Source organism: Nanorana parkeri, unplaced genomic scaffold, assembly GCF_000935625.1.
Source record: "Nanorana parkeri isolate BGI_ZX_2015 unplaced genomic scaffold, ASM93562v1 scaffold410, whole genome shotgun sequence".
NCBI classification, from domain to species: domain Eukaryota; kingdom Metazoa; phylum Chordata; class Amphibia; order Anura; family Dicroglossidae; genus Nanorana; species Nanorana parkeri.
Window position 1 is genome coordinate 658,063 of NW_017306678.1, and position 21,995 is coordinate 680,057.

At 43.8% G+C, this 21,995-nt stretch overlaps 1 protein-coding gene across 1 annotated transcript in view; it reads right to left on the reverse strand.

Moving 5' to 3' along the window:
* The window catches only part of CDK13 (cyclin dependent kinase 13), a 31,226-nt gene extending 21,875 nt beyond the window's left edge, over positions 1 to 9,351 (reverse strand). Inside the window, exons 1-3 of the mRNA XM_018559665.1 lie at positions 8,862 to 9,351; positions 8,771 to 8,813; positions 291 to 869 (exon numbers count right to left, since the gene is read on the reverse strand). Of these exons, the coding sequence (XP_018415167.1) occupies positions 291 to 869; positions 8,771 to 8,813; positions 8,862 to 9,261 (1,022 nt within the window). The 5' untranslated portion in view covers positions 9,262 to 9,351. The remainder of the gene's footprint in view (positions 1 to 290; positions 870 to 8,770; positions 8,814 to 8,861) is intronic.
* Positions 9,352 to 21,995: the final 12,644 nt, after the last annotated feature.

A 21,995-nucleotide genomic window follows, 5' to 3' on the forward strand; every position in this document is an offset into this window, starting at 1 on the left:
TAATACAAAACTTATTTTCAGCGCTGGCACTTTGGGGTAAATAAATTGATTTTGCGTCACAGTTTGGGCACTCGGGTTCAAAAAGGTTCGCCATCACTGGTCTAGTCTATTCATTTCTCCCATTTGTGGCGGACAGAATAATGCTAATGAGGCACAATCCTTTACTGGGTTCTCATGCCATGTCAGTATGGAGGGATTACATACCAAAAAACAAAACAAAAACAACATATACATTTAAATACATTAGAAAAAAAAAGATTATAAACACCCAATCCAAAGACAATGCTTACCTGTTTGCATCACTAGAGAGGGCGATCGGAAGAGGTAGACATAAAGGTACTATTGGTGACATCCCTAAACTTTTAATCTTCTCAGATACAGCCGATATACTTTTATGTGCTTTGATTTTCTCTTTCGGATTAGGTGCTTCTTCTTTTACAGTATCCATCTTATGCACCTTTCCGCTTGATTTGGCTGATTTATCAGCTTGTACACTATTATCCACACTTGGTGCCGGAGTCATAGTTTTTACCCTGGCTTTATCACTTTTGACAGTTGGGGAAGGGGCATTGTCTGTTTTTGTTTTCTTTTGCTCCTTGGCGTGATTTGCTTGTTGGGAGTTGCAGGCAGCCTCTGACTGTCCCTTAGTAGGAGTAGAGGTGCTGGAAGCTTTCGCTAGAACTCTAGCAGCCTCTGCTTCCCTAGCCTTCTTGTTTTTGTTCATCTCTGCAGCTAGGCTGCTCTTCAGCGTCAAGGTGCTTGGGGAGATGCTAGACTGTCTGCTTCTCGATCTTGATACCCTATGTCTACTTCGTGAACGAGAGCGTCTCGACTTATAAGGACTTCTGCTTCGTGACCTTGCGGACCTCCTGTAAAAAAAAAAAAAAAAACAACAACAACGTAACTAATATTGCCTATCTGATTAATATAGTCACATAAAAAAGGTTTGGCAGCTCTTGCAAAGCAAAAAAGGTGTGACTAGTGTAGTCCAAAATATGCAGATGGTTAGGAGATTGGTTAAATAATGCCTCAGCCTCCAATTCTACAAGTCACTGTACTCAAATGCCACGACTGTGCTTCCCTTTTTTTTATCTTAATATGCCGCATTTCACAGTATTCTTTCTTTATATACCAAATTCACTTGTAAAGCCTCAAATATAAATACTGCAAGGATTTGTCAAAGCCAAATAACAAACAGAACTCTTTGTGACTTGTGTTAACAGTCAGGTTACCTCTAATGATGTTTACTCCAAGTCCGGAACATTGGTGTTTCATTCATACCACAAAGTACAGCTAGCATTTCATTCGGACTGCGGCTCTTGAACAAAAAGCTGCACTGTAACCTATGCGCCCTTCCTCTCCCCTAGTCTACGAGCAGAACTCCTTGTATTTTGTGAACACACAAGTCACAAACTTTATTCTTTCCTGGAGTTCCACTTTAAATATCGAAAAAACAGAACCAAGAACATTACATAATGCTTACTGCAAGGGAATGCCTGCGATCCATGTTGCCAGGGGCATTATAAAGGTTCCTCTTTCTAGGAAAGCAACTGAACAGTTACATATCACTTGCCACAAAAGTAAATAAACTGTCAAATACATCCAATAATATAGGTTTTGAAGCATACCCAGGACAACCTTTCTCATTTCAGATTTTGGAAGTGGTTAGCTTTATCTTTGACAAAATATATTTCTGTATGATTGGAATAATGCCTTACTGTATATAGCTTCCTTATCCAATGTGTTGTTTGGGAATCTGTTGTGGGGATTCTTAGGGCTTGTTCACAGGGCTTGTTAGGGCGTTCCAGGAGCAGAGCAGAGCAGTTACAGACCGGATCAAAACTGCGTCCAATGTATTCCAATGGTATTTTGGGCTCTAGTTCACACTGTAGCGTTCAGTTCCAGAGCATGTAAAAAAACTGCAGCATGCCCTATTCTACCTGCTCCGGAACACATGCAAACGCATCAAAAACACATGCAAATGCCCTGGAACGCACTGCAAAGCCCATTTAAAACTAAAACCGGCCCGGAACGCATCAAAAACGCGGTATAACACACTGCACTGTGTGTGCAGAAACTTGTGCAGATCTGGTCTGCATTTGGTGTGAACAAGCCCTTACCTGGAGCTCCTGCCAGGAACAGCTCTTCTTGTTGCTGAAAATAAGCCCCTGCTTCACAATTAGCAGTAGCGTTGTCAGTCTGCCATGCCAACCCCTTCAGTTGGCTGCCTATCTTACACGTCTGATAGGCAGACCCGCTGCTAACTTGGTGTACAAGGCAGACAATTGCCAGCAGTAGCTTATTGTTTTCTGCAACAGAAAATGCTGTTACTGGCCTGATCTCCAGGTAAGAAATGTTGTAACACAGATCACAAAAATTATTTGTTAAATGATTGCCAAACATACTGAAAATAGATTTAGGGTTTAAATACATTAAATGCTATTTTGATACCTAGTTTGTACGCTGCGTAACCAATTTCATATTTGTTATGTTATATAATTTCGGGTTTGCTTCCTTAGAAATAGAACAGCTTGGTAAATAATACATTACAATTGGAGTAGGTCCTAATGGTAGAACAACAACAAGGCCTTGTATTTCTTTTCTGATGGGTTTAAACCTGTGCAGTGTGCGCAAAGCACAGTTACCCTTAGCAAACCTTAGTCAGTCAATTAACCCTTTAATTGGTGCTGACATAACCATTATGTCAGCAGCCTCGGCAGGTAAACGTACACCTTCATATTTACCTTCTCTCTGCAGGTTTGTGGCTCTCTAGTGGAAGTGATTTAGGCGGCTTTAATAAAAAACTGTCTGAGACAAGATTTATCACAATTGGTGCATATAGCAACCAATCAGCTTCTGCCTTAAGGTGCCCACACACCTTGCGATAATCGTGAGAAATGCCACGATCGTACAATTATCGCAAGGCGTGTGGAAGGCGTGCAACCGTTTTTACTGTACGGTCGCACGACTTTTATCTTAGGAACATGTTCGAAAACCTGCCGAGAATCGTACGATTGTCGGCGGGTGTGTGGCATGCTCGTAAGATATATGCCGCATGGGCCAGTGTGCGCAAGCACACACTGCCGTTCAGCATTGTGGTCATCGGAAGCCCACCCCTCAGCTGGGCGGGCTTCGATAATCGCAAGTACGATCTGCCTGTCCAAGATAGGCAGATCGTACGTTTTTTAAATTACCTTACAAACATCGCAAGACAAAAGTCTTGCGATGGTTGTAAGGTCTGTGGCCAGCATTACATTTATCCCACACAGCTTAGAAAAGGAATTGGCTGCACTCCAGTTGAGACAAAGCTTCTCTCAGACACTTTATTAATTCCCCCCAATATGTTTGTATTGGCTGCGTTTTTGTTTTTTTCAAACCAAATGTTATGAAGAATCAATTAGCTTCAAACCCTGAATCCAGCTGTTAAAACTGAAGCATGACTGTATTGGCAACAGAGCCATCATTACAGAACACAGAAGTTATACAGGAGTAGAATTCCAAATATGAACTGGGTTCTATGCCAAGGTCCAAGTTACTAACCTGTTATGAAACTATTATTACATAGTGAAATAGCCTAACTGCAGTAAGTGAAGAATATGGGAAAACTGCCCTGGACCAACCCCTACTGAAACTCTCAAAGCACAATGGGATTCTAAAGGGACACTAAACTCAGGAGGTAAAAAAAACTTAAAAATGCATTCAAGTACATTAAACTGTTAACAAAAATGTATCTTATTTGTGCTCCCGTGATGGACTACAATCTCACATTTTTCACTCATTTGTATTCAGATTGTAGTCAATCACGGGAGTGAGCTTGGAGCGGTGGCTACTTTACAACACACACACACACACACACACACACACACAATATAAGATACATTTTTGTCAATAGGGTATTTGAATGCATTTTTAGCCCTCACTCACACAAATAACAGCCAGCCCGTACAGATCTGTGCTGCATGCATGGCCCTATCTGGCTGCTCCCGGGAAGGACAGGTGCGGCGTGTGATTACACGCAGCAGCCTGTACTTCTCTATGGGAATACGCAGCCGTACGCCGACCTATGCTCCCCCGACCTGCACGTCCGTACGGGTGTCCCTGTTCGGACGCAGACAGGATCCAGATAGAAAGAAAAACGAAAAACAGCGCCTTGCTTTGTAAAAAAAAGGCACTGCGGTCCCCTGCTGCCACTCAGCGTACACTAGCCGCACAGAAAAACGCAGAGTTTTACCTTGAGACTAGTTGGAAGGAGCCCTACAGATTAAGGCCACTTCTGACTGCTGTTGGCAGTTTTGCAGCAGAGCAGGTGTGAAGATCTGAGCATTATATCCAGTGCTAAGGACTAAACTACTGTGAAGTAAAGTCCTCAGTCCTCTAAATAAGTAAGTTCCCTGGCTGCCAGGCTAATCCAATGGGTTGAGTACTTTAAGTAAGTGACCTGAAGCAAGAACGCAGCTCTGACTTTCCTGATCTGCATGCTTGCAATGAGTCGGTTTTAAAATGTACTGAAGCCATAGATGGACCACAAATGACTGTTCTTGTATATACCGTGTTTCCCCGAAAGTAAGACCTACCCCGAATATAAGACCTAGCACTATCTTCAGGGAAGGAAACACGGTATCAATGGGCCCTCATGGCAGCACTACAGGTGCAGCTACAACAACAATCTTTCCATAGTCTTCTATTAAAAAAATGTACTATAATCATGAACAGGGATTTAGGATTACATTTGGAACTATCCCAGTACACAGAAAGATTCCATATTCTTTTTGGATTTTTGATTACTTAAATATTTTTCAACGTAAGCTCCATCATTAAAGAAACCGTGTACTGAGGGGAAATATATAGGCCGCCTTGTTGAACCACTTCTTCTGCAAAAGATACATAGCTGGCAGGCAGATGAGTGGTCCAGGAAAAGTGTGTATACCAGGATTCCTAACTCTGGTCCGGCCATGATGTGAACAAGCCCTGAAAGTCAAACAATCCTGGCAGCTAGCATTTTCAGTAAGTGTTTTGCAGCTCTGGCCCATGGATGTCTGTTTTCCTTAAAGTGTGTCTATAGCCAAAACCGTTTTTTTTTTTTGTGATGAATTGGGAATAGGAAGAACCTTTACCCAAATCTAAAATAAAACCGTTTTACTATATACACTTTTAGCAGCTTATTATCCATAAATAACACTCTGCAGACATGAGCATAGTTTAGCATTGTCTGTTCTAGTTGGATCTTCCTCAATAACTTGCATGGAAAAGCCTCATAGACAAGGGTGTGGAACTAGACTGCACTGACCAAATGATCATTAATACATAAGTCATAGGGAGCTATATAGTAACATGAATGTATACTGTAGTATCAGTCCAAGCTGAAGTGCATCCCATGATCCACTGTCCACCCTGAAACCACAGATGCAGCGTAGGAACTAAATGTGTACTAAGCCTAATTCTTCCTGAGATAAAAAGGCAACACAAAAGAAATATGCAACTATACAATGAAGTGACAAGTACAAAAAGCACTAAACATTAGGACTACGTGCTCAAACTGTGCTCCTACAATTCATGTTTGCTGCCCCCAAATGACGACATAGCTTTATGTCCACATCTTCTCAAAGTACCGCAGAACTTGTGCTTCCTTGGACCACATACTTGTCAGTCTCTCACATATAATCACCAGCACAGATTACAGTGATGCACTCATATTTTTTTCTAAGAGGTTTGCAATACCCTATACATTAAATGGGTTTCAGAAAACTTTTAAAACAGATTCTTCAATAGCCACGAAGGATATAAATACATTTTGTGTGCACCAAATGCCCTTGCAAACCCAGATATTACCTTGTAAAATTAGAAGTGGCATCATAACTGTGCAAAACCTAGCCTGTGCAGAATGCAGAGCTATGGGAGGGACCCAGCAGGCCCCACTCACTACACGCTGCCTGCAGCAAACTACAGAAGGGGGCGGATACAAGACCAGTCAAGCAGCACAAGCACAGAGAGCTGCAGTGACTGGTCTTTATTACAGGAAGCTCGTGCACACAGGCAAAGTTTCACCCTGGATTGCTGCACAGACCTGGAATCAATACTCAAGGCACACTAAGATTCAAGTAAGAAGACACATGCCTCTTGTATTCAGACAATATTTACTTATATTGGAGTTCAGCTTTAACACTTCAGTCGATCACTGAACTATAAGGGGACATTTATAAAGCAGGGGTATACCCATACCACACAAAGCACTGCGCTTTACAAATGTGATTAAAGTCCTGAAGTCAGCCGAGCACAGTAAAAATGAATGCCTTTGGGAGAAACGTCTGGCCACCTTTCAAAGTCATACTATGGGGAAAAGTACTGACCCCATAGTTCTCCTTTAACTCAGGGCTGGACAAATCCCAGGAGCCATGTAGCCAATGCTCCGTAAAAATTACAACTAGCTCCTATTTTTTGAGGTTTTCTTTAGTTGTTATCAATGGAGTGGACTCATGGATTTGACAGACTGGCTCCTGAATTCCATATTGATTTGTCTACCCCTGCTTTAACCCATCCATTGAACTATAGGTTTATAACAAATTACAGCACTATGGCTTACCTGGTGACAGCAGGACAAACACAATGTCCTGCTGTCAAAAATAAAGTTATACTCACCTGATTCTCCGAGCCGGCCCGCTATCACAGCGCTCTCCCCTGCCGTCTTCTCCGCAGCAGCAGCGATGGTATGTCCCTCGGCGTCCTCACGTCTTTACACTGTATAGAACATAACTCAGGGACCTTATACCACTGCAGCGAATGGGAAGAAAGGGTCCAGGAACTGGTCTATGAGCAAAATGGCTTGGAGGATCGGGCGAGTATAACTTTTATTTTTGACCCTAGACAAAAATGAGAATTTAACCCTTGCAGTGCAGGGGTAGCCCCACTTCAAGGGTTAATAAAATATTTACCTGGAGTTCTGCTTTAATAACTATCAGATAATAAAATGACAATAGAACCAAAGCTGGCATGTTCACCTCTCTGTGCTTTGGATAGAGTAGGAAGGGATTAGGACACCTGTCAAGTTTTTACTTCTGTCTGTGTCCCCGTTAGGGGCAGTCACTCTCGCTTGTCCTGGGAACGGTTAGTAAAAGTGAAAGAAACTTACAACTTTTGAGTTGTCACCACTAGAAAAATAGAAGGGATATCTTCCAATAAGGACACTAGAACGGTGACCCTGCTGACAACCAATTTGTTATGGGACAGGAAGTGAAGATAAATCTCTCCAATGGGACGCAGATAGAAAAAGACTGACGAGTTATAACCATAACTCTATCCAAAATGAAGAAAATACAGTTTTGGCGTTAGTACTACTTTAAAGGTATATGTAAAGCCAAAATTTGGTGTTTTCGTTTCGGATAGAGTAGGGAAAGGTTACAGCTTCTGTTGAGTCATTATGGATGTGTGTCCCAGCTGGGAAGAATCACCCTTTATATTGGTCCTCACTAACACCGTCTCCAGTATAGAAAACACAGTACAACATGCAGTACCTTTACTTGGAGTGTACACTCCATGCCAGTCTCCAACCAGCAGCCTGGTATGCTGTGCCATTCAGTGGGCTGCAAAAGGGCTCATTCACACCACTCGGTTAAGCAGTGACTGGCGTTTTCCAGTAACTGAACAACTCCAGTCATTGTTAGGGCACATAGAAAATAGATGTATGTGCTCTGTTCACATCACAATGCGGGTGTGATGTGCAGTGTGAAACATGCTGACCTGTTCCATGTTTTTGCACCACAGCTCACCACCCTGCAGTGTGCAGACCTGAGAGGATTGTAAACATGGGCCATAACAGTGCATCACACCACCTGCGGCACTCAGTACACCAGCCTGCACGTTGAGAATAAGTAAAGTGACACTAAACTCAGGAGTTAAATCTTAAAATTGCACTCAAGTACTCTATTAACAAAAATGTATCTTATTGGTGTATCACTCCGTTGTAGATCCTCAAATAATCTCCGAATTGGTGCTGACACTGTCCTTCCTTCTGGAGGTTGGCTACTTTTGTTCCCCATGGTCCCTGTGTGTGCGTTGTAAAGTAGTCACCACTCCAAGCTCGCTACTGTGATGGACTACAATGTCAGGTTTAGGTTACTAATTTGTATCAAGATTGTAATCCATCATAGAAGCGAGCTTAGGGCTACTCTACAATAGAAACAGGGCCTCCAGAACGAAGGACAGTGTCAGCATGAATTCAGAGATGATTTGAGGATCTACAGCCGAGTGATAAACAAATAAGATACATTTTACTAATAGGGTACTTTTATGCATTTTTAAAGATGCAACTCCTGAGCTTAGAGTCACTTTTAGCATGAGGGTTAGTGTGAATGGGCCCTTAAGAGATTCACACCTTCATTGGACAAAACAAAAACTTATTTAAAAAAAAGGTAGGAAATTGTGCTAACAAATGCATGAAAGTGTAAACAGAGATTTCAGCTCACCACACATGTATCAATCTGATTGTACAGAGAGGACCAGCCTGACTGTATACAGGTCAGTTTAGTTAGGTCCTCATATTACATAGTTTTGGTAAATCTCAAGTTGATTGTACAAAGATTGTATGATCAGATTGTAACACATGTTAGTCTTTACTGAGGTCTTGCTTTACATACACTTTAACACCTAAGCCCACCACATAGCTGTCATGTTTGACTACATGACAGCAGGACCAACCATGACCCCACCAATAACGACCAGCAGTCACATAATACACGTCGCCATTAAACTTTGTCGTAGATGGAGCGAGGCTCACCTATTGACCGGGCTGTACGGGCTCCGGGATCTCCGGCGGGCCGCAGACGGGGAGTTGTCTGTCCTCTCGTATGTAGGAGTTCGCCGGCCTAACCGGTGTCCGCTGTAGCCCGGGCTGGGTGAGCGGCTCGGGCTCGCCGATTTCTTGCGGTGATTGCCTTGGGGCGAGACCCTGGAAGAGCCCCTGTCCCCTCTGTAGGCCTTGGGCGGCTGCTTGCCATACCCCGCGGCCTCCTCCCTCTTAGGCCTGTACGAGGCCGCGGCCCTGAGTTCCGTCCTCTTGGCGGACTCTTCCTGAGGCCTCCACGGCTGAGCGAGCATTAGAGGCTCGGCGGGCAACAGGCTTCCCACGCCCAGCCTATTCCTCCGCTCCTCAGGCCGGCCATCGTCTCTGTTCCTGTGACCAGTCTCTTGCCTTCTCTTCTTCCTCCGGCCGCTCCTGTCGGAGTCCACGGCCTGGCGTAGAAGAGGCAGGGGCGGCTGGTGCAGCATAGGCGGCGAGGGGCACCTATCAGAGGCCGGGGACGGGATGAGGCCTTGCGCCTGGGGTAACGGAGCCTCCTGGCTTCGCTCGCCCTCTGACAGGGAGCTGACGTCGTCGTATTCCACTGCCGTGCTGTGCAGAGTTCCGACCTTCCTGAGGAGACTCCTCCGGCTGCGCTCCTTCTGTTTCCTCTTCTTGTCTCTATGGCGCCGGGCTCCCCGAGGATCAGCGGGCACCTCTCCCTCCTCCACTAGGCCAATACTGGAGGGTTCCTCGGGCCTCCTCCTTCTTTTGCCGTGTCGGTCCCCCTTTCGCTTCTTTCTTCCCGAAGAGTCCTGAGGTCTGTGGCGGTGGCCTGACACTGACGAGGCCGCTGAGGAGGAGGTGGACAGAGCCGGGACGGGGGCCTGATTGAGAGAAGAGCTCCCGGACATCGGGGGGCACAGAGAGGAGAACATGCCGGCGGCCCTTTGTCCCCCCCTCTTTATCTCCAGCCTGGCACTCGGTGTCCCCTCAGTGTCACACACTTCTCGGCCTGTGTAGGAGACTCTGTCCATGTACTATGAGGGCCTGACCCCTCTCACTCCGCGCAAAGTAAACTTCGCCGCCCGCTCATGTCTGCTTAATAACAATCCACAACGAGACAGCTAATAATAGTCATGACTGAAACTTCATAGAAAACGGCTTAGAAGGTGTCCGCCATAGAATCCAGCACTTCCACACGACTTATGTCCGCCAAAGTCAGCCCATGGTAGGAAGAAAAAGAGAGCCGAACACACACTTCCTATAATGGCAGGCCCCGCGTCTTCATAGTGGCCCAACTTGTCTCAGCTAAGGCCGGCCAGGTCTGAAGGAGCCTAAACAAGGAAGTAGAGCCGGCTCCGTCATGTCCACCGACAGCAGTTCAGTCCTTCCACACAGACACACACCTCCCACCTCAGCACATGGCAGGGAGGGGATTGCTGTTCACAGGAGGGAATTCAGGGTCCGTAATGGTAGGGAACGGGAACACCAGGCATGCCAGGCTCCTTCGTTGATCTGTGGGCCCGTCCCTCCTGTAGTAGTTGTGAATTGGGTGTCACGGAATATTATATTCCAAGGCTAGGCTGTAGATGGCACAGGAGAGAGGCCGGACATGGAAGTCCAGCTACCGGCTTTCTGAGAGGAGAGCACAGCTTGTTCCTCCCCGCTCTCACACCTCCACCTCCTCCCCTCACTCTTCGGGGGATTGGGTCTGCTTTCAGTTTCATTCACTTTCACAACAAAATCTACAATTCTGTCATCTGTTTATGTCTTAGATTGTGAGCTGGTTTGGGCAAGGTCATCATCACCTACTGTTTCTGAATGCTTGTGAGTGTTTCTTGTCTAAACGATTGTACAGCGCGGCGGAATATGTTAGCGCTATATTAATAATTGTATACGAGGTTAAACATTTGTCAGAGAAAATGGCTTTCAGAACGTTACTTCTATTTTCATAACTGAAGCCAAGACTTCTTTGGGTAGAGTGAGAGGGCTCTTTCACATGTGCGTTGAGAAAAGTGATGAGCCGAACACTTGCGTTTTCGGTTCGAATTCAAACTTTAGAACATAGGAAAAGTCGAACTCAATGCAAGTCTATGGGGGTAGAACTTCGAAAATCATTTGACCCCATTTTGAAGGCTTCTTTTCAAGTTAATGGCCATAAAAAGTGTATGGGGCACATGAATCAATGAAAAAAACGCTTTTAAAAAATATCGTCTTTAAGGGAGGAGTGGTTTTAACATCACTTAAACAAAAATGAAAAATTCCTTTAAATTCCTTCCGTGTCGGGGGGTCCCCTTAAACTGCCTGTAAAGTGGCACATCTGTACCATGTATAGAACCTGGTGCAGCAAAACTGACATTTTTGAGGAAAAATTACATTTAAAAAAAAAAAGGCGTGCGGTTCCCCCTCTCAAACAATATCAGACCCTTTGGGTCTGGTATGAATGTTAGGAGGGACCCATTTAAAAAAAAAAAGTGTGAGGTTCCCCCAAAAGTTGTACCAGACCCTTAAGGTCTGGTAGGAATTTTAGGAGGGACCCCATGTAAAAAAGCAACAAAAAAAAGTGGGTGGGGTTCCCCCTCAAAGTCATACCAGGTCCTTAAGGTCTGGTAGGAATTTTAAGGATGAACCCTACCCTCAAAAATGGGGACAAAAAGACGTGGGGTCCCCCCTAAAATTCCATACCAGACCCTTGATCCAGGCACAGGCCTGGCAGGAAAGGGGGGGGGGGTGTGAGCGATGCCTCGGCACTGGGAGGGTGCTTTTCCAGGGTCGTCCCTGGAAAAGCACCTTGTCCCCGTGCCTATGGGGACAAGGGCCTTTTCCCCACAAGCTCTGGGGTGTTGGTTGTGGGGGTGCGGGCAGGGGGCTTACTCACATCAGGGTACCCAGATGCCGCACCCCCCTTGTACTTGTACCCCTACCCATTCACTAAAGGGTTAAATAAACTTGTAAAAAAGAGGCCAGACTTTTGAGTCTTATATTTTTTTAAAGCTCAACTAAATAAAACAATAAAAATAAATAGAAATAATAATTTTAAAAAACACGACGACCGCCTTCACGTCCGTTTGTGACGAACACCCGCCGCAGAATGGCATTTTGACAGATCCGGCAACACATAAACAATTGGGTGGAGCTAGCAGTGACAGCTAGCTCCACCCAACTGTTTACAGTTGTAAAAGATAACCCATGATTGGGCAAAGTCGCGATGACTTTGCCCAATCATGGCTCTTACAGAGTACTGGGCCATGTGGTCAGGTGCAAGGCTTCAGCCAATTAGGGCTCACAAGGCACAGTGCCTTGCGGGAAACTTGGCAGGCGAATAGCCCGCCGAACACCCTGGCAGTTCGTGTGTTCGGCGGACACACAGACTGCCGATGTTCGAGACAGATTCACATTCGACTCGAATATCGAGCCCATCTCTAGTTGAGACTTTACCACACGATTAACGGCCTATAAGCATTCAGCAGGCGTTAGGGAGGCAGCAAAAAATGCCCTGCCCCAAAAAATAGTGTTAAATTGATAAAATAATGATTAAAAAAAAAAATGTAAACTAAAAAAAAACAGCGTGGGGACCCCCCCCTCGAGTTAACAATTTTAAAAAAGTGTGGGGTTCCCCCCAAAAGTCATACCAGGCCCTATAGGTCTGGTAGGAATTTTAAGGGGAACCCCACCCCCAAAAAACGGGAAAAAAGAATGTTCGGTCCCCCCTAAAATTCTCAATCAGACCCTCAATCCGAGCAGAGGCCTGGCAGGGCAGAAAGGGGGGGAGCGAGCGAATGCCCCCTCCCTGCACTATACCAGGCCACATGCCTCGGCACTGGGAGGGTGCTTTCCCAGGGTCCCCCCTGGGAATGCACCTTGTCCCCGTGCCGATGGGGACAAGGGCCTCTTCTCCACAAGCCCTCACTCGGGTTGTGGGGGTCTGTGGGCAGGGGGGCGTTATTTGCTTCGGGGTACCCCTTTAGTTAAGGGGCAGCCAGATGCGGCCCCCCCTTGTGAATGAGTAGGGGTACCTGTACCCTTACTCATTCACTAAAGGATTAAAAGTACAATGTAAATAAATACACCACACGTTTGAAAAAGTCCTTTAACCACTTCAAGACCAGGTGTTTAGACCCCCTTCCCATCCAGGCCATTTTTCAGTGTTCAGCGCTGCGATACTTTGACTGACGTTTATTCCGTCATGCAACGCTGTACTGAAAGGAATTGTATACCATTTTTTGGGGACAGATAGAGCTTTATTTTGGGGGTATTTAATCACCACTGGGGTTTTTATTTTTTATTATAATTAGGAAAAATTACAGAAATTTTTTTTTTACATTATGTTAGGAAACACTTATTATTACCCAGTTTTTTGGTAAAATATAAAAGTCGGGGTCACGTCGGGTAAATAGACACCAAACATGTCAAGCTTTAAAATTGCGCGCACCCGCGAAACAACACAAGTTTTTGACAAATCCGTTATTTAAAAAGAAAAAAAAAACCCAAATAGTCCAAAAACGCATCCATCGAAGTGATCAAATGATCAGTCACAGCGGCCAGTGTTGTCAACGATGACGCCGATCTATCGAAATAACAAAGAGCCCGATACCCGACGAACACACGCAGCCAAATGACAGCAGCCAGCCGGCCAAATGTCAACAAATAGACAGAGCTAGCAGTGATGTCACGGCCGGCTCCGCCCATTTGATTTGGCCGTGAGCTGAGTAGACCCACAGGTGGCGGCCAAATGTTGATGTCACCGCTAGCTCCGCCCATTTGTTGACATTTGGGCGCCACCTGTGGTCAGGTCACAACCAAGTCAAAACAGGTCATAACCAAATCAAAACAAATGGGCCGTGACGTCACCGTACTTTACATAATGCACATTCACATGCCCTCAAGGAGCCCATTTTGAAGGCTTATTTGCAAGTTATTGGCCATAAAAAGTGTATGGGGATCCGGGTACTGCCCTGGGGGACAGGAATCAATGAAAAAAACACTTTAAAAAAATACAATTTTTAAAGGAGCAGTGATTTTTACATCACTTAAAAGGTAACAATACAAATTCCTTAAATATCATGCCTGGTCAGTCCCCTTAAACTGCCTGTGAAGTGGCGGATCTGTACAATGTATAGAACCTGCTGCAGCAAAAAGTGACATTTATAAAGAAAAAAATGACATTTCAATTGCCGGTAATTGGTTTCGCTTAATCTTGTAAATAACTGCTGGGGCGGCAGCCTGTATGAAGAGGCCACATTTTAGGACTCTCAGAACAAAGTTAGAGATTTTTTGGATACATTCTGGTGCCTCTTTTGCAGACGTTGGATGATAGTTACAACAGGTGCTTTAAAATTGGGCCTTGGCGGTGCTTTCTCACTATAACCCTTTAAGGTGGCCATACACTTTACAACCATCGCAAGACTTTAGTCTTGCGATGGTTGTAAAGTAATTAAAAAAACGTACGATCTGCCCATCTTGGACAGGCAGATAATACTTGCGATCATCGCAAGCCCGCCTGAGGGGGGGGCTTCCGATGACCGCAATGCGTTCAGCACACCGGCCCGTTCGGCATTTGTCTCCCGAGCACCGTTCAAACTGTACATGTGCCTGTACATGTGCCTTCTTGAGGAGGGGGACCTTGCGGGCGCTGCAGGATCTCAATCCATGGCGGTGTATTGTGTTACTAATTGTTTGTTTGGTGACTGTGGTCCTAACTGCATTGAGATCATTCACAAGCTCCTCCCGTGTAGTTCTGGGCTGATCCCTCATTTTTCTCATGATCATCCTTTCCCCATGAGGCGAAATCTTGCATGGAGCTCCAGACCTGAGGGCGATTGATGGTTATTTTGTATTCCTTCCTTTTGCAAATAATCGCTCCAACAGTTGTTTCCTTCTCACCAAGCTTCCTGCTGATAGTCTTGTAGCCCATTCCAGCCTTTTGCAGGTCTACAGTCTTGTCCCCAACGTCCTTTGACAGCTCTTTGATCTTGCCCATGGTGGTGAGGTTTGAATGGAAGAAAGAGATTCTGTGGACAGGTGTCTTTTATATACATAACGAGTTGTCATTAGGAGCACCTTCTTAAATTGACAGGACTAATCTGTGTACCACATAGCCAGTCTGTGGGATCCAGAATTATTGTTGGTTAGTAGGGGATCAAATATGTATTTTACTCACTGAACTTCAACTCAATTTATAACATTTGTATTGTGTTTTTTTTCTGGATTTGTGGTTGATATTCTGTCTCTATTATTTAAAATACACCTATGATAAGAATGATAGACCTTTCATTTCTTTGTAAGTGTGCAAACTTACAAAATCTGCACGGATCAAATATTTTTTTTTCCTCACTGTATTTAACTCCAGTAATACACTACATAAGGCTGCAGTGTAAGCAGCCTTATATAGTGTGAGGCTGGGGCTATAAACCATGATTGGGCAAAGTCATTAGCTTTTGTCACTGTTCCGGTATTTGCCGCTGTCAGAATACAGTAGCCCAGTGAGAGATTCATCCATCCACGCTGCCCAGCGCGCAGGCTGAAGTAAAAAATTTGTAACACTGTATGGCCAGCTTAAAGTTAAGTACACACAGATAGATTTCTTTTCATTCAGCCAAAAATATCTGATAGATTCCCTACGCTGGATGAGAGTGGATGGACAAATCTCCTACTGTGCCCTTTGTATTCTGGCACCAGTCACTGTCAGAGAACCCAAATAGTGCTTGCAGGGCCTATTCATACCAGTTCCATTGCGTTACAATCCTTTGTGTTGCAATACATTTTTCAACGGATGTTAACGCAAGGGCACAGAAAAATGAATGGGGCTAGTTCTCACTGCTCCATTTCGTTGCGCTGAAAAAACGAGAGGATGCACTCCTTTTTCCAGCGCAACCTAACACAATGAATCCGGTGTGAACTAGCCCCATTCAGACCCATTCATTTTTCGGTGCCCTTCCATCAGCATCCATTGAAAAATGGACCGGAAGGTACAATGGCAAGTCAATGGACCCTCCATTTAAATGCAATTTCCTTCCGATTTTGGTGTGCCCTTTACTGGGCCCTTAAGCCCGTGATAACCTGCATGCAAAGCCGTGCAAGGCAAAGCAAAGCTGTCAGACACGGAAATTCTGCATCTTCGGCTCGCGTGTAACAACCGAATGGACTTTGCATTGTGGGTTTATACGCAGGAGCCGATTGGCTGAAGATTACTTTTTTCATCTCGGCACGCTCAGCTATGCCAGCTCTTGCAAGCTGACGTGCCGGAGTGAAAATGGCATGACATAGCCTCATAAATTCCCTTTTCACTAGTTTCATGCAAATTATCAAGGCATATAAAATAGCAATTTCAAAACCAGACCTTCTTGTTCCTCAGGAGGACCTTCATTTAATGCAGGCATTCTTCTATGTCCTGCCAATCGTATAGTTTCTATTAAAGGAGGAAAGTCATTATATCTGCACCCCACTCGCCTCCATACCATTCACAAAACACACAGCTTCAGACTCCATTTTTTGAATGGGGGGTTGGAGATGCGATCATAGCGTTGAGTTCTATAGGGCCTGTAGCACTTACAGCCACAGCGGCCGGGAAGTACAGTGGGAGCTGCACTTATTTCATCATATAAATTAAATGATTTGGGGGACATAGAAGTATACCTGCATGAGAGTGAGGTTCTCCCGAAGAACAAGAAGCTGTCCCTGCTTAAAACCTGTGAAGGTAATCCTGCCTAGAGTTAGGTTTTAACCTCCACTTCTCTGAATGCATGTAGTTCAAAACCACCTCCTGCCCCTAGTGACCAAGGTGAAGAAATGTTCACCAATATAAACTGACCTGCTAAAAATGCTAAAACGAATAATTTCCCAAAAACCTAAAACCATTTCATTCTTAAGTATTCACAGCAGGCCCCTCCTGTGAGGAATAGATATGTGCAATGATTTATTTTCAATTCCAGTCACAAGTTGATCCTCATGAATCTGTATATTCTCCAAGATAATAAATCCCTTTTTGTAAAATACAAAATCTATGTAATCAAGGCTTTTAGAGCCATATCCCCCTTAATGATGTCAATTTGAATACATTTTAAAAAGGATTTAAAGCACTCAGTGTCCTGAATTGACTTTTCTTTAACAGCAGTTTTAATGGAAGTGCATTAATTATTACAGTTCTGGAAAGCAGCAATGGGCCATTTCCTCTACTTTTGTTGTCTTTTATAGAATATTAGTTTGAGTGGGCAACCGTGCATAAATGCATGAGTTCTACAACCTAGCTAGTTAAATTCCCCATTTTTTGAATTTTTTTATGTATACAAAGTCCAATGAGGATCCCAAACGAGACAGTCTGAGAGTCCAAAATCTTTTATTAATAGAATTGGTTCACAAACAACACAGAACAGCCAACGTGTTTTGGGGGCTCAAACACCTCCCCTTCTTCAACGCCTAAATATAATGCGTAGTAATATGGACTCAAAGCTGGCAAAAATCATAATTGTTTGCCAAAATCAGTAAAGCAGCCAAATGACAGGTCTTCGAGCCCCTGTGTTGACTGTTCTTTATTGTCCTTTGGAAACCAGTTCTATTATTTAAAGATTTTGGACTCTCTGACTGTCTTGTTTGACACTCTCATTGGACTGAGTCTTTAATTCTGGGTAACCTTGATTGAGATTCTGATTATTTGAAACAAGTTTCTTACTTCTACTTCCTCCAGATCTTATTTTTTTTAATCATAGTTTTTTGGGGGTAAATTTCTATTTCAGTAGATTCAGTAGACTCACACAATTTATCAAGGTTTGTAAAACAGAAATAAAGGAACAAAAATCTCCAGTAAAAGCATACACCTCATCAACCGTTCAATGGCTGGCCACCCCTCTCTGGCACTCCCTTCAATGGCTTTCAATAGCTCAAGGCATAAAATTCAAAATACTAACCACCACATCACAACATACAAAGCCATCCACAACCCTGCCTCCGGCTACAACTCCAACCTCATCTCAAAATATCACCCAAACCATCCTCTCAAGATCTTCTGCTGTCTAGCTCCCTGATCACCTCCTTTCATACTTGCCTCCAGAACTTCTCCAGAGTCTCTCCCATCTTTTGGAACTCCATATGACTACCTATCTCCTATTCTGTCTGTCTTTAGGTGATCCCTGAAAACTCACCTGTTAAGGGAAGCCCATTCCACCTCCTCTTAAACACTGTACATCTACTCCTTAAATTAGCTCATGCTTCGCAATTATTACCTTCTGTATCACCTACAGGGTCCTTCAGATCCTTTCGTATGGTATTGTATTGTAATTGTACTATCGTCCCATATTTTATAAAGTGCTGTACAAATTGGCGCTATATAAATCCTGTATAATGAAGTAGTATAATAATAAGAAGAAACTTTATACTTACCTGCCTTACTCATCCTGGAGCCTGTTAGTGGTATCTTTACTTTGTTGCTGAGAAAGCCACCTTCATGTCCGATACTCTTCCAAGTGTGTCAGATGCCTGCATCCTCCACCATACCCCTTGGTCCTTCAACCTGACTCTATGTCACTTTTGTGTTCTGAAAATATGTTGCTACCATAATTTTCCTTAGTAACTAATTATATAATGAGAGACAAGCATGTATTTGCCATACATTAACCCCTTCATGACTGAGCTAGTTTTTAGTTTCTGTTCCTAAATGACTGACACACTTTTTACATTTTTGCTGTGTGATTAGGTCCAGGCTATACAGCTGTCAAAACGAATAGCAGAGAGGTGAGTCACTGCTACCTCTCTGCTATCTTCAGTTGTCAGATATGGGATCGCTATTTAGCAAACCCGTATCAGAATGTAAAGGCTTCATTCTTTCATTAATGAAAGAAAGAAGCTTTTAAAAAAGCTTAACTATTTCATTAATGAATGCCTCAATAGTGAGGCATTCATTAATGACTGGAACTGCTGAGAATCAGCAGGTACCAGCATTATAGAGGCTAATATAACTCGGCACGTACAGTGTACGTGGCCAGTCATATAGCCACTATAGCCACAAAGGGGTTAAGGGACAGAGGATAGTAATCTGGAACATTGGGTTATACTGCCACCTTTAGGACAATATCCCGAAGGGGGCAGTATAACCCAATGTTCCAGATCACTATTCTAAGTCATGTAATGTACAATTGAGAAATGCTTGTAATTTGTCATTCATTATGTAATCAGTCACTAATGAGAAGTACAGTATAAGGATGTCCCAATAACACTTTTTCAAGACCAAGTACAAGTACTTTCCCTCAGGTACTTGCCGATTTCAATTACCAAACTTTTTCTTAAAGGGACATGTGACATTTTTTCTAATACAATACAAACTAATGATTATAGGGCAGTTTCTTTTTAATTAAGAAGAACTGTAACTCAATCCATGATTATTCACACAAATCTCAGCAATCCATGATTATTTAGCAATGGAGAATGACAACCAGCAATCATGGATTGCTGAGATTGGTAGTCCTCTATAGTTGGATGCTATTCTCTATTGCTATATAATCATCGATCCCGTCAATCCATAATTATACAGGGCTGTGTGCGGTCTCACCAGGGCCGTGTGCGGTCTCACCAAGGCTGCATGCAGGTCTCACCAGGCTGCATTTGGGTCTCCCCAGGGCTGTAAACAGGTCTCGCCAGGGCTGCATTTGGGTTGCACAAGGTTGCGTTTGGATCTCACCAGGTCTGTGTTTGGGTCTCACAGGGCTACGTGCAGAACTCACCAGGGCTGCATGTGGATGCTGGGCTCTCTGGGCAGGGAGGGTGGGTACTCTAGGCGGTGCGGGTGGGTGCCGTGCTCTAGTGTTGTACGGTCAGTGTGGGGTTGTTCTTTGCTGTGCCTGTCTGTGCTGGCGCCGGACAGGACGAAGACGAGATGTGCCTGAGGTCCCCATCAGGCTGCCTCAGGTCTCCACCAAATGCGGAAACTCAGGCAGCCGAACATCTTAAATTTTGAAGGCCGGTATCGGCCTTTAGTATCGGGGCATTTTCACGAGTACAAGTACTCGTGAAAATGCCCCGTATCAGCCACCATTATCGATACTAGTATTGGTATCGGGACATCCCTTGTATTGTAACACCATTAGTGCAAGAAAAAAGATTTTACAGATAAATCCAGCTGTTGACTTCTATAACGACCAATTGGTAATGAAGGGGCTATGTTGAAATGATGAAGAAGTTCACAGAAGAATAAAAAAATAATAGTCTGCACTGCTTTTCATATGAAGTTAACTTAAAGCCCAATTCAAGCCTCAGTTTTTTTGCTTGGTATGCAGTCAAGCAGCATATCCTTTTTTTTAAAACAAATTTACTAAGTGGCATATTTATAAAGCAGTGTATGTCTTTCAATCAATCACTGTCATTTAAAACCCACACACCTGGAAGAGTTACCTGCAGTGAATGTTTGGTGAATATCAGATTAACTGCATTATAAATGTGCCCCTGAAGTGTATGTGCTTCACTCTGTAAAAGCTGTCCTGTGCTGGAAGCACACTGGAAGAGTCGAACTGCTGCTCAGCTATCTGAAATTCCCCTACACAGTGCTCCCATAAACAATGCTCACGCTCCCTGAGCAGTATTGTTGAGAGGAGCAACGTGCAAGGGGTGTGTTGGACTGCTAAAGATCCCGACCGCTGCTCTCACAGTCTGTGTGAGAGCAGCAGTTTGGCTCTCCATTGTGTTACCTACACAAGGCAGCTGTCACAATATGAAGCACATAAACATAGTAAAAGAAAAGCACAACAGCAAGTTAAAGGAAATCTCCCAAAGTGAGGGGAATTCCCTTCTTAAGGTGCCCATACACCTTACAGCCTTCGTTCGATTCTTTTAGTCTGGTCCTCGAACCGTCATTTGATTTTCATACGACTGCCCCATCATGCACAGACGTGGAATTTAATTTTCGTTCTTTACTATACTAATGGACTAAATTTAGCTGATTGACAGAATGTATTTTCGTTTAGCAGTCAGTTTTAGGGAGGTAATTGGTATAGCCTATATCAATACCATGTGCAGTGTTCATTTTGCGTACGAAAACTCCACTAATCCATCGATTTTCGTACGATTCGAAAAAAGTTTTCTAGTCTGCCCGATAGACGAAATTCATCCAGTTGTATAGTAATTATGATCGTTGACTTCCCATCAAATGGCCAATTATCGTACAAAACCCCAATTTTTTTCGGAAATCGAACGATAATTGGAAAGTGTATGGGCACCTTTAGACAGTTGTCCCTGGAACAGATGTCCCCATTGCAAGATTTCCACTTACCTCTTGGTCTGGAGACAACTCTGAAGTTTTGGATTTCCCTTCACTTTCTTTATAGATGACAATGGTCAACAGAACAAGTAGAGAGGGTGAATCTCCCCAATGGGGGCACAGTACTAAAAACCTGACAGAGGGTTAACCCTTCCCCCTCCATCTAAAACTAAAAGAAAAAGTTTTGCCTTACACTTTGAAAATATGACCCTAAGTGCTCTTGCTACATATGCTTTTTGTGAGATTACGCTTCAGTGTTTTATGCATTAGTGTAAACCTTATATGCAAAAATCGGTACAGCATATATTATTTATTTATTTTTGCCCATCCATGCTGCTAGAAAAATTAACCTAGCCACACACAGCTCAAAATTCAAGCTGTTGGTGGCCCTGCTGGCTCAACAATAGTTTGCTTGCTGGCTTGCAAGCTTGCTCCCATGATGGACTACAATCTCAAATTTAGTTTACTAATTTATATTGAGATTGTAGTCTATGACGAGATCAAGCTTGCAGCAGTGGCTTCTTTATAATACACACAGCGACTGTGGGACACAAAGGTAGCCCCCTCCAGAAGGAAGGACAGTGTCAGCATAAATTCAGAGATGATGTGAGGATCTACAGCCAAGTGATACACAAATAAGCTACATTTTTGTTACCAGGGTACTTGAATCTATTTTTTAGACTTACCTCCTGGGTTTAGTGTCACTTTAAAAACTGGCTGCTGAAAGCAACCTTTTCAGTGAAGAAATCCCTAAAAAAAGCTCCTGTAATGGAAGAAAGCCTATACTTACCTATCCAGACTCCTGTACATGGAATCTTCACTCTGCTGCATGGCAAAATGCCTTGAAATACCTTCACATCTGACAATGCAAATATAACATATTTGCAAATGTATCCTGTGCATATGATTGGTTTGCTGCTTTTCCCATGAGCACATACATTGCTATGGGGACCGTTCATGTGACCGCACGACTCGCGA